Below are 13,940 nucleotides of genomic sequence, written 5' to 3'. Positions count from 1 at the left end.
AAGTGAAAACTGTAGTGAAGAAGTGGCTCAAAGAACAGTCAACAGAATTTTATAGGGCAGGGATACATGCTCTCATTCGGAGGTGGAACATTGCCATTGAGAGAAACGGTGACTTTGTTTGGAAATAGGGATGTGATCCACAGAGGACCAGCTTCATTTTGATGTATGATACATGTTCCTGTGTTGGTAATTATACTTGTCCTAAACAAAATGCCATTACTTTTTAACTCACCCTCGTATTAAACTAATTATAATATTCACAAATAGATGTAAAGCCTTTTCAAAAGTTATTTATTTTTACTTTTTTCACTTTGCATGTTCATTAAATTATTTGCTCATTTAATTAAGCTAATTGTGTTTTTGTTTTTCTTTTCTACTATTTACAGGTTATCGAAGAGTGAGTATTGAAAATATATTTCTTCTCTTTTAATACCAGGGTGATTAACTGGGGAAATTAATCATAATATTTTGAATATTTTTGCAGTTGAAATTCTGAAAACATTTTCACTGATAATATTTTTATACTCCACCTTCTCACCTATTAAGTTTAAGGAGTTCCTTCGTTTAGTCTCAAATATAAATTAGTTTATTTTCCTTTTTTTTTTTTCCTTTCTGAAATGTTTTCATAATTATAATCCTCTTCTACTATAGGTACAAGACCTAAAATAATAATAATAACAATAATAATAATAATAATAACAATAATAATAATGATAATATAATATGATAATAATAATATAATAATAATGATAATAATTGAAATTGAATTCAAAGATAGGAAATGCTGAAACTTTCAAACTTGAATCAGAATAACTGTGTTTCTTCCTAAGTAAAATGACATCATCAGTCTTTAGTCTTTCACAAAAGGTAGCAGAAGGAAGGAAGGAAAGAAGAAAGCGAAAAGAAAGAAAAGAATTGGAGAAAAACTTATTCAGTCAAAAAGTTTTGTATAAATATGGTGGAATTCACCTGCCATTCTATAAATTCCTTCAGGCTGAGATGTCACCAGTTCACAAATATATCTAAACTTTTTGACTGAGTAATTTTTTCTCCAATTCTTCTCTTTCTTTTCATTTTCTTCTTTCCTTCCTTCCTTCTGTTACCTTTTGTGAAAGACCAAAAACTGATGATGTCATTTTACTTAGAAAGAAACACAGTTATTCCGATTTAATTTTGAATGTTTCTGTGTCTCCTATCTTTGAATTTATTTTCAATTTGTATTTTGAACTTGTGAAAGACACACAGAATGTCAAAATATTGTTCATCTAATAATAATAGTTATGATAATAATAATAATAATAATAATAATAATAATAATAATAATAATGATTTCTATTATTGGCCACAAGAGCCCAGGACATTGAGGTCTTCATCAAAAAATGAAATATTGCAGGCAAAACTCTGGAGTAATACTGGAAGCACTCCGTCGGGTACGACGACGAGGGTTCCGGTTGATCCAATCAACGGAACAGCCTGCTCGTGAAATTAACGTGTAAGTGGCTGAGCACTCCACAGACACGTGTACCCTTAACGTAGTTATCGGGGATATTCAGCGTGACACAGAGAGTGACAAGGCCGGCCCTTTGAAATACAGGTACAACAGAAACAGGAAGTAAGAGTGAGAGAAAGTTGTGGTGAAAGAGTACAGCAGGGATCACCACCATCCCTGCCGGAGCCTCGTGGAGCTTTAGGTGTTTTCGCTCAATAAACACTCACAACGCCCGGTCTGGGAATCGAAACCGTGATCCTACGACCGCGAGTCCACTGCCCTAACCACTGGGCCATTGCGCCTCCTCTGGAGTAATAATAATGATCTTATTGTGTAAAGATCCCAAATGCTCTACAATTCATCAGAAAAGGTTGAAAGAGGGGACAGAAAGGAGATGCATATGTCAAGAAAAAAAAAGATAGCAATGAAAGCTAAAAACACATGCACAGTACACAGAATAAAGCAGAAAAAGAGAGAAAAGTGAACATTAAAAGAGTCAGGAAGAAGAAAGGGTGCAAGGAGTAATGTTGGTGAATTTCTGGAAGCATGGGATTTTTGAAGGGTGCAGTGTCCTTATAACTAACAACTGGTGTGGGTAGTTTTATGCTTTGGCTAATTTGAGTGTGAAAAGTTTTGAAAAGTTGTGGGCGCTGCAATGTTTTTATATTTTCTTTCATATCAGCATGTCCATGAGTGATAGAGATACGGAATTCAAAGAGTATCGTCAATGTGTGATATCTATAATAGAGATACTGAATTCCAACAGTCATCATCAGTGTGTGATATTTCTAATATCATACACAAGCTCATTTTAAATACCATGGTGTTTTAACCATTTGGCTAACAAGACAAATTTGGATACAGTTCCAGTTTACATTCAGAGATTAGATAAATCATTTCCTTGTTTTGAGAGAAGGAAAAGAATAGCCAAGCCTATTTTCAGTAAGGAACAATACTCTGGACAGATGGGATTGGTATGGCTGGAATGTCTTTGATCATAGGTTTACTCAATTTGAGTTGATCCAGAACAAGACACTAACAACAACTTTCTACATAGAATACCAATTTATTTCCAATAACTTTTACAGAAATTCTTATTTCTTATTTCTTTACTACCCACAAGGGGCTAAACACAGAGGGGACAAACAAGGACAGACAAACGGATCAAGTCAATTATATTGACCCCAGTGCATAACTGGTACTTATTTAATCGACCCCGAAAGGATGAAAGGCAAAGTCGACCTTGGCGGAATTTGAACTCAGAACGTAGCGGCAGATAAAATACTGCTAAGCATTTCGCCTGGCGTGCTAATGTTTCTGCCAGCTCGCTGCCTTTATAAAATTTACTTCTACAGAAATTCTGGTAATCATTCCCAAGTTATCTGTAAACTAAAACATGTAGGATACATGTCTTTCTCAGAAAGATGAGGTAACATTTGTCATGAGACAAAGTAACATAGTCCATGAGCGTATATCCACTTGGCTTTTAAAGAAAATGACAGAGCCTCTGTGGGTGCTTGACTACCACAGTTGACCCTCTCTCATATTACACCCTACTATCTTAAAAAACAGAAAAGGGCACATGAGATAATCTAGCCCTGGAGACCCCTAAAAATATAGGATGATCAAGACTGGATAGCATTTGACTGACCATTGGTCTGCAGAATTAGGGTTGATCTCTGGCTAAACAACAACACCAACTTTATTCTGGTCTTTTTCCTTCTGTATGTGAAGGTTGGTTTATTGTAAATTTTGCTGATTAACTCCTTTGATGCCCACCCACCCAGAACTTCCTGTGGTTTTAGGATATAAACTTTCTGTTTTGAAATGATCTAAATTAAAACCTGCCATCAATATTTTGTGTTCATTTAAGTTGCAAACATCAGCTTAATAACGAGAAAATTTTCTTGTTAAATTCTTCGTTATTTTAAAAATGAATTAAAACAAAAACCAATGTATTTTAACTGAAAGTATTCACAAAAGGGATTAGAACTCAGCATCCCAAGCTGAAATGCAAGATTTAATTTTAAACATTATCTACATCAGTCAATATATCAACTACTCCATTGTACCTATCAATGTAGAATGTAGCACATTACTCTTTACTCTATTACTTGTTTCAGTCATTTTGACTGCGGCCATGCTGGAGCACCGCCTTTAGTCGAGCAAATCGACCCCGGGACTTATCCTTTGTAAGCCCAGTGCTTATTCTATCGGTCTCTTTTGCCGAACCGCTAAGTGACGGGTACGTAAACACACCTGCATCGGTTGTCAAGCAATGCTAGGGGGACAAACACAGACACACAAACATATACACAGACACACACACACATATACATATATATATATATATATATATACGACAGGCTTCTTTCAGTTTCCGTCTACCAAATCCACTCACAAGGCATTGGTCGGCCCGGGGCTATAGCAGAAGACACTTGCCCAAGATGCCACGCAGTGGGACTGAACCCGGAACCATGTGGTTGGTTAGCAAGCTACTTACCACACAGCCACTCCTGCGCCTATTATCCGTAAGAAATTATAAACTTCCAGGCTGCCAAGTCCTGTCAATCACAGCTGCTTGTTGTGTTGATGGATAAACAAATGAGAAATTAAATATGTCACAAACACCATCCATCTGAAGTGAGCAGAGACAGTCTGTGTCAGCAATTAGTTGGACTATAAACAGCAGAATAAATTAGTTTATCATGATGTGGTTATATTTATTCCATTGAGACCGGCTCACAGCTGCAACTAGAAAAAAGTTCTGAGCTGTTGGCTTTGCAGTTTATAAAGAGACAGTCTAAAGTTTTAAGCAGTAAATATCCCAAATGCTCTACAATTCATCAGAAAAGGTTGAAAGAGGGGACAGAAAGGAGATGCATATGTCAAGTAAAAAAAGATAGCAATGAAAGCTAAAAACACATGCACAGTACACAGAATAAAGCAGAAAAAGAGAGAAAAGTGATAATATTGATAATATTTCATTCTAAAAATATGAATAGGGTCTTCCAAACACCGAATGGCTATGAGGGTCTACCCACATAAAATAAGAACCAAAGGGGTTTATAGGTAAAAAAATGGTTGAGAGCCCCTGGGTTATTGTTTAGTTTCAGGTCAGTTTCTCATGCTTTACAGTCAGAAAACCTTGCAGTTTGATGAAGGTTTTGGCCCAGAATGCTTGTTTTTTTTTTTTCTTTCTTTTTTTCCTTCATTGGAAAGGTATGAAATATTCTTCATACCTATATCCAGCAACAGAAGTAAAATAGGTCCATTGTTGTTGTTATTGTAGTGGTTCTCAACCATGGTCCATATGACCCTTGAGGGTCCGTATAAGTGCTTACCAACCACATGGTTCCGGGCTCAGTCCCACTGCGTGGCACCTTGGGCAAGTGTCTTCTGCTATAGCTCAGGGGCCAACCAAAGCTTTGTGAGTGGATTTGGTAGACGGAAACTGAAAGAAGCCTGTGATATATATATGTGTATATATATATATATATATATATATTTATATATGTGTGTGTCTGTGTGTGTGTTTATCCCCCCCAACATCGCTTGACAACTGATACTGGTGTGTTTACGTCCCTGTCACTTAGCAGTTCGGCAAGAGAGACCGATAGAATAAGTACTAGGCTTACAAAGAATAAGTCCCGGGGTCGATTTGCTCAACTAAAAGCAGTGCTCCAGCATAGCCACAGTCAAATGACTGAAACAAATAAAAGAATAAAAAAATACACAATATTTCCACAATTTTTATGCATTTTTTGATAATATTTCATTCTAAAAATATGATAGGGTCTTCCAAACACTGAATGGCTATGAGGGTCCACCCACATAAAATAAGAACCAAAGGGGTTTATAGGTAAAAAAATGGTTGAGAGCCCCTGGGTTATTGTTTAGTTTCAGGTCAGTTTCTCATGCTTTACAGTCAGAAAACCTTGCAGTTTGATGAAGGTTTTGGCCCAGGATGCTTGTTTTTTTTGTTTCTTTTTTCTCCTCCTCTTTCTCATCACAAACCAGTTTATTCCAGTTTTGAACACAAAAAGCAGTGACTAAACAAGTAATAGCTTAATTAAATTAGTATTGCAGTAATTTAGTATTAACATAATTAAGTTAAATTAGTATCAATATGATTTAAACAAGGAATTATAAGAACAAGTAATAAGCAATTTTGATATCACTGTAGGATGTAGTATAATCTCAGATAAGTAAATATAATGAGTTGGAAAACCTTAATTAGCTGAGATTATCCAAACAATTATTAAACAAGAACTTCCTCTTTGTGAGAGTGGAGGTTAAAATCTAAAAAATAACTAGTTCATTTTTAGATTTACACCCATTCAAAAGTAGTAGTTGCATGGATAAAAACAACACATTTTAAGACTTCAGACACCCTTAAAGGGAGTTTTTGTTTTCTTATTGCATGGATAATGTCAGCTAATCAGTTTTATAATTCATTATATTACTCATGCAAAATTTTGCTGTTTTCTTAAGAAGAAGTAAAATTTCAAATACATTTTGAACCCATAGTTCTTAAATTTGACAGAAAGAGGGAGGCTGATTCGCCTATGTAAAGGTAACTCATTTAGTCACATTAACGAAGGGATGTGGGTGCAAGTCCCACATGGATAGGAAAGCCTTCTTTTTCTCTGTTGAGGGCTTATATGCCCCGTTATTAGACTATTTTCCTTAGTCATTGCATGGTGATCGCAATAAGCTTTAAGCTTATATAAAAATACCATATATATATAGTATATATATAATTATAATAATAATTAATTCTTTTATTGGCCACAAGAGCTGACAAAAATCAATAATATTAGGGAATATTATTCCAAACTTACAAGGAAAAATTCAATTTAGTAATACTAAATCAAATTTCACAATATATAATATACTAGCAGTATCGCCCGGCGTTGCTCGGGTTTGTAAGGGAAATAACTATATAAGCATTTTTAGAGAGTTATAGCCAAAAAATAGCAAAAAAATGCATTATAAATGGAATAAATGATGGTAATTTTTTTTTTAAATCGTAGACTCATCGTAGACGTGCACTAATACCCAGAAGGGCTCGATATGAATCACGACTATAAGATACCCGCTTTTGGTTACACTGCACCACAAAATGTGGGAGTAGTTAGGAATCTAAATCGTAGGAGACAGACACCACACAACTTCAGTTTTAGATATATATAAATTAGATAAAAACCACCTTTTATCAGTTCAATGAAATAACAATGATATAATTAAATTATACCATATAGACAAAAATTAAATATATGATAAAAACATATACCAATAATTAAGTAATGTACAAAATATTAAATAAAAAATATACACACACATATATATATATATTTATATCACTCTACATGTGCGTATGCGTGTATGTATATTTATATATTATATGTTACATTTTTATAGTTATTTCTTCACATTATTCAGACATCTCTGTGGCCTCTGGTTCTAAGTTTTGTTTACAATTTTTGAAGCACTTTGTCCCTCTTTCTTCTTTGCCTTTGATATCATCAATATCTCACCAGAGCTGAACTTTTTAGCAATGATGCTCAACAGATTTATTTACTTTTGTTAAATATCCAAACCCTTTTTCAATTTTTCAGTCGGATCCTGGCTTTCTCCGTTTAGTAAGTAACATCCAGCACCTTGTCATCATCATCATCACCATTTCCATTAGTTCTGAAAACAGCTTCAAGTTCTTCCTTTTAAGACACTCTATACTTTTATGTTTCACTTCCTTTATTTCTCTAGCATGGGTTAGATGCTTTTATAAATATGAATATTTACATCTAAATCATCGAATTGTATGAGTGTTGGGTGTATGTCACCGCGTGTGTGTGTGCATGCATGTGTGTGTAGCTGGATTCTGTGTGTGTGAGTGGATTCTCTTCTTAATGCTAAACACTTAGATTCAATGTGGAAGCCGGAAGAAGATTAATACAGTTGCGTGTTTCAAGTAGATGCAAAATGCTGGTTTTGTTAGTTTGATACTTTAATCATGGATTAAGCTTTTAATAATATCAGTAGATGCACAGATGTACTTTTGTATTTGTTTTATCATTCCTTAACCCTTTTGGTACCAGTCTACCTGAGACCAACTCTGGTTCTCTGATACAGACTTTGTGTTTTAACCCTTTGGTGTTTAAGCCGGCCATATCCGGCCCAAATATCCTACATGTTTTACATTCAAACTGGCCATATCTGGCCCCTCACACCTAACCTACATTGACATTCTAAGAATAAACTATCACACCATTGAAACTTCAAAGTTGTAAGATAATGTATGATTAATTCAAAACAATTTATGTGAAAAATGTATTACATTTAACAGATTAATCTGAACACTAAAGGATCTAAAAACCTTCAATCAAAATTTCTTGTTAATTCGCTTTCTAAGCACCGACAAACTTATTTTGCTACATCCTTCCTTATTTTCACAATTAATTGAAACCAAGAAGGTGCATTTCATTGGAAATATGGTAACAGAAGGGTTAACATTCATGTTTGCAATGGAAGTATTGTCACTGCTGTTGTTGTTTAACCCTAGGGCAATCCTGATCAAGCAGGCCTATGATCAAGGGCATTCCTGTTTATTTCAGCTTATATTATCCCAGTCTGTGCTTCCTCATCTTTTAGACTGTAGGGGTGTTTAGCTGGTATTTCTAGGTGGTTATGTGGTCGTGTAGTGGCTTCTTTGTAGCTAATGAACATATTCAAAGAGTGGGAAAGAGAGAGAGAGAGAGAGAGAGTGTCAATGCTGTTCACTGTTAATGTGGGATTTAAACTGTAACTTATCGGCTGCATATAATGTCCATGTTCCATGCTAGCATGGTACCAGACTTGAAATCTCCAAAGCCACAGTCGAACCAATTCTACTATATGGCTCAGAAACCTGGACGTTATCAAAGAAGCTTGAGAGGCGGTTGGATGGAACCTACACTCGCCTCCTTATGAGAGCTCAAAATCTCTCGTAGAAGCGCTATCCAACCAAAATGCAAATATATGGGAAACTACCACCTGTGTCATCTCTTGTGAAAGGTAAGAGAGTCCAGTTTGCTGGACATTGTTGTAGAGCTGAAAAAGAGGTAATCTCTACTCTTCTCCTCTGGAAGCCATCTACTCGCAATACCAGAGGGCGCACACTCTCCTACCCTGATGTAATCTCCAGGGATACAGGCATCCAGCAACAGGACCTCCGTAATGCTATGATGGACCGTAAAGTCTGGCATAACATAGTAAATTCCATTGTCTCGACCACGGTCGAACAATGATGATGATGATGATGATGTACCAGACTTATAGATGTATATATATATAAAAAATTGTGTATTTGTGTATTCAGAAGCATTACCAAATGGCTAGAAGGGTGAGGCAGAGATGGAAAGATTTGAATATGTCTTGCAGCTTGTGAGGTTTGGCAACAGCAAGGACATCCAGCCATAGAAAATCTTACCTCAACAAATTCCATCTGACCCCTGCAGCAATGGAAAATTGGATGCTAAACAACATTGATGATGATGATTATGATAGAAGTATTTAATTACCTTTGTAGGATATGTGTATGGGGGTGAGGTGGGGGTAGAATTTCAGAACTTAACATTGATGGTTGTTATGGAAGGGAGGGTCAAAATATTTTCTATTCATTGCTTCCAACACTTATAATAATTTTCCAGCCATTTTTGACACCTTATTTTCAAAGGATAAATGGGGACTGTAGGAACGGTACATTTTTAGATCATTGTGAAATGTAGAAGTTTGTGGAAAACATCAAGGTGTTCCTGATGACTCATAACTTTCCTGAGTAGAAATCAGCCACCTTCAAAGGTCTCCTTTTAAGAAGCCTAAGAGACAGGCTGCAACACGAAGGACATTGCAGTGCTATTTCTTAGATCTAGCGCTTGTGAATAACATCTAAAGTATTAAGAGAGTATTGTAGTTTGCTTGAAGCATTGTATTTTGTTTGTAAAGAATAAAATATTTTGAATGACGCAACAATGCACAGTAATACAAACAATGGTCTATAAGAACATCATCATCATCATCATCATCATCATCGTTTAATGTCCGCTTTCCATGCTAGCATGGGTTGGACGGTTCAACTGGGGTCTGGGAAGCTCGAAGGCTGCACCAGGCCAGTCACATCTGGCAGTGTTTCTACAGCTGGATGCCCTTCCTAACGCCAACCACTCCGTGAGTGTAGTGGGTGCTTTTTACGTGCCACTGACACAGGTGCCAGATGAGGCTGGTGAACGGCCACGCTCGGATGGTGTTTTTTACGTGCCAACGGCATGGAGGCCAGGCGAGGCTGGCAACGGCCACGATTGGATGGTGTTTGTTACGTGCCACCGACACAGGAGCCAGACGAGGCTGGCAAACGGCCACGCTTGGATGGTGCTTTTCACGTGCTAACGGCATGGAGGCCAGGCGAGGCTGGCAACGGCCACGATCGGATGGTGTTTGTTACAGTTGTAATTTGATCCTCCATAGTCTGATATGATATTTCGGAATGAAAAATTCCTTCTTCAGATATCCCTAGGAATTGATGGAGTCACTGCTATAGTCAGACTATGGATAACTAAATTACAAGTTAATACAGTCCACTGTTTGTATTATAGTGCATTGTTGTGTCAGTCAAAACATTTTATTCTTTCTAAAGTATTATACTAGGTGCAGGAGTGGCTGTGTGGTAAGTAGCTTGCTTACCAATCACATGGTTCCGGGTTCAGTCACACTGCATGGCACCTTGGGCAAGTGTCTTCTGCTATTGCCCTGGGCTGACCAATGCCTTGTGAGTGGATTTGGTAGACGGAAACTGAAAGAAGCCTGTTGTATATATGTATATATATATATATATGTGTGTGTTTGTGTGTCTGTGTTTGTCCCCCTAGCATTGCTTGACAACCCATGCTGGTGTGTTTACGTCCCCGTCACTTAGCGGTTCGGCCAAAGAAACCGATAGAATAAGTAATGGGCTTACAAAGAATAAGTCCCGGGGTCGATTTGCTCGACTAAAGGCAGTGCTCCAGCATGGCCGCAGTCAAATGACTGAAACAAGTAAAAGAGTAAAAGAGTAAAAAGAGAGTATAATAAGCTCAAGTCTTTTGCATTGGTCAACATAATTGTCCAGAAAACCTACATTCCACTTATGGATCCTGCCACATAGAAGAATAGAGCACTGTTCCATAAGACTCTGAGCAAACCAATCTTGCACTTCACTAAAAATTTACAGTTAATGAATTTTAGTATTTCAGTTGTGCACCTTGTATCTCTCTCTCTCTGTCTGTCTGTCTGTACATGAATCTGAGTGTGTGAAGAGTGAAAACTAGAAAACTTTGAGTGAAGCCTCTGCCTCACTTCACTTTACTTTAATAAGTATATACCTTTTATATATTTTTACATATGAGTGCATATGTGTAGTGTGTGCATGTCTGTGTGTGTGTGTATGAATTTTGTTTTAGTAATATGACAGAAAGTGATCTCGTCTATGTGTGGTGGTAAACCAAATATGTAAATAGATTCTGTTTCATTTCTGTTTCCCTTCATTAACACGAAACATCATAGAAAGGCTGTGAGCATCTTTCTTCGCTTTGTCACTCCCTTCCTTTAAAGGGCATTACTTACATCAGAAAGCACTGTTGTATCATTATAATACTCTTATATACTTTTATGCATTGCTAGCAATATAATATCGGGGCAAAGGTTTATAGTACAAATTGTGTTTTGGTGAGTATTTATGGGTGGGATTATGGTTTTGTTTATATTAGGGTTTGTTTCTGTTTTGTGCTAAGTAGTAAGATGTGTGTGTGTGTGTGTATGTGTGTGCATGTGTGTGTGTGCAGGTACATGCATTTATATGATCACATAAAGGAGTGAAGAGAGAAGATGTGAATTCTTGTAAGCTGCATCTCATAAAGCTTGTGTATGAGAGCAGTAACCTTGAATATAAACTGATTGAGGGGAGTCTTATGTCCTGCTTCAGTTCTATCCTGTGTGGGGAAGGGGCGGAAGGGGCATGGTTAAATGCCCCTAAGTCATGTGAAAGGATTAGTGACGGAAGAAGGCAACTTGCCATAAGAACAAAAAAAAGACAAACATGATTTGTACAAAACCAAAGATTGGCAACTACGCGTTGCTATGTTTGTCAAATGATGAGGAACTGAAAGATGGCAAAATGGTGTGGGACCTAGAGATTTATCAACACATACCTGCATGGCAAATGAAAATGATGATGATGATGATGTGTGTGTGTATACATGTGCATTTTTCATAGCATGCATTGAATGCACTTTCATAGCATGCATTGTAATGCATCTATGACTTTGAATAATTGCATTTATCATATAGCATGTTGAAAATATTTCCTTTTTTTTTTAAATGGATAAATGTTTGTTTAAAACCATTAAATTCTACTGTGAATGTAAGATTAAAAAGATGGCTGTGTAAGTATTGTATTGCTTCTAACATTTTTATTATCTTATAGGAATGATAATGGCTCCATTGAGAAATTGTTCATTACAGACGTGAGCAATACATTATGTCTGAATGCTAGGAATATTTTAATGTTGTAAAAACTTGCATACAGAGAGTTTTGTTGCTATACGCTTATATTAGCTTATCTATTAAAAGCAGGACATTCTAAATTTATACTGAGACAGACTTGTATCAAATATTATAAAAAAGAAAAGCCAGATATCCAATCACTTGTAGATATTCTCAGAAACTGTTGGCACGCAACTGATGTTGTATCAGTTTTTATGACTTGTTTGTTTCTCCTGCATTAAAATAAACCTCATTCATTGTAATTTCTCACTGAGTTGTGGATGTATTACATGTTTGATACAAATAAACTATGCCTTCTGCATACATATATATTTCTTTACTACCCACAAGGGGCTAAACACAGAGAGGACAAACAAAGACAGACAAACGGATTAAGTCGATTACATCGACCCCAGTGTGCAACTGGTACTTAATTTATCGACCCCGAAAGGATGAAAGGCAAAGTCGACCTCGGCGGAATTTGAACTCAGAACATAACGGCAGACGAAATACGGCTACGCATTTCGCCCGACGTGCTAACATTTCTGCCAGTTCGCCGCCTTCTGCATACATATATACATGTATGTGTGTGTTTGTATGTGTGCAAACATGCATCCATACATACTGTGTGATAAAACAAGTTGTATAGGAAGCAATTCCTTTGACAAGATCCAGATATACGGAGACAAAATAACCAAAATTCCCAGTGAAAAAACCCAGTAATATTATTTGTGGAAAAACCTTTTATATGACTTGTGAACTATGATAAAAATTGGTTTTAGTTTCATCTTGAAATATAACTCAATAAAGAATGACATTTGTTTAAAATCTATGCAAGAAAATTATGAAGAATAAAAATGTTTTAATTTTTGCATGCTGCTGAAGAACTTTCTTTTTCTCCAACTGGGGTTGAGGGTTCTAACCTCATCCTTGCCAACTTTATACATTTTCCTTTCTTCTAATCAAACTACAGGCAAAACCTCTACACTGCTCATACATCTGGCAATGACATTCCTCAACTCTTTCTTATCTTCCTCTATGATCCTTGCAGTTCTTATTCATTCTTACAAACATAAAACAACACATTTTCCTCTTTGTTAAAATCTAGGAACCAGAAATTAAGGTTCTAAAATGTAATTTATGATATAACTGAGTCACAGGCTCAATTTTCCATGAATCCACTGTTTCACCACTTCACCTGTTTACTGGATATATAATGAGTACATACATATATACAACCATATCCATATGAATTGAGTCATGCTATGAAATCAAGCCCATGGGGGTTCTCTTGTCGTTGATCCTAGATGAAGATTAGACAGTTTCGTTGTTACTTAACTCGTTAGGGTTCATTCATATTTCCCTCCCAATGTGCTGAGGGGAAGTAACAAAAGGCTACTTATTGCACAAAATTGTGTCGCTATAATTTATATAGTGGATTCTCTGGAATCTCAAATGTAAAATGGTCCTACAATGAAGCTGCCAAGAAACCTACACAAATTGTTTTTCAGTGGTCAAGGCTTTCCACACTTTCTGGAAATGCTAATAGCTTGCCACAAACTCATTAAACAACTTCAAGCTCTTCTATTAAGAGTCCTTCATCTCCTGGGTTAATTGCCTTCACTATGGTTCAGAGTCCAACCCCCCCCCCCACCTCTGTTACTTGGGTGCCAAATCAGAAATTTCTAAACCCTCGTATATACATATATAGATGTCATACACGGAAACAAACGCATAAACACAGGGTTTAAACTGATTGGAAACAAGCCTTAAATGTATGCCTTTAATCTTTCTGGTTGTTAATATTGGAGGCGCAATGGCCCAGTGGTTAGGGCAGCGGACTCGCGGTCATAGGATCGCGGTTTCGATTCCTAGACCGGGCGTTGTGAGTGTT

The 13,940-nt window shown here is 36.6% G+C and overlaps 1 protein-coding gene across 10 annotated transcripts in view; it reads left to right on the top strand.

The window, feature by feature from the left end:
* The window catches only part of LOC115212947 (pleckstrin homology domain-containing family G member 2-like), a 412,633-nt gene that overhangs the window by 389,311 nt on the left and 9,382 nt on the right, over positions 1–13,940 (top strand). For 7 of the 10 annotated variants that reach the window (XM_036504202.1, XM_036504201.1, XM_029781793.2 and 4 more), the window contains 2 exons: positions 387–397; positions 7,111–7,134. In XM_036504202.1, coding sequence (XP_036360095.1) covers positions 387–397; positions 7,111–7,134 — 35 coding nt within the window. The remainder of the gene's footprint in view (positions 1–386; positions 398–7,110; positions 7,135–13,940) is intronic. The other 3 variants (XM_036504203.1, XM_029781794.2, XM_029781796.2) reach the window with 1 other exon arrangement.

This window comes from Octopus sinensis, linkage group LG6 (genome assembly GCF_006345805.1).
Source record: "Octopus sinensis linkage group LG6, ASM634580v1, whole genome shotgun sequence".
Taxonomy (NCBI): domain Eukaryota; kingdom Metazoa; phylum Mollusca; class Cephalopoda; order Octopoda; family Octopodidae; genus Octopus; species Octopus sinensis.
This window is presented reverse-complemented; position numbering and strand designations above follow the sequence as displayed.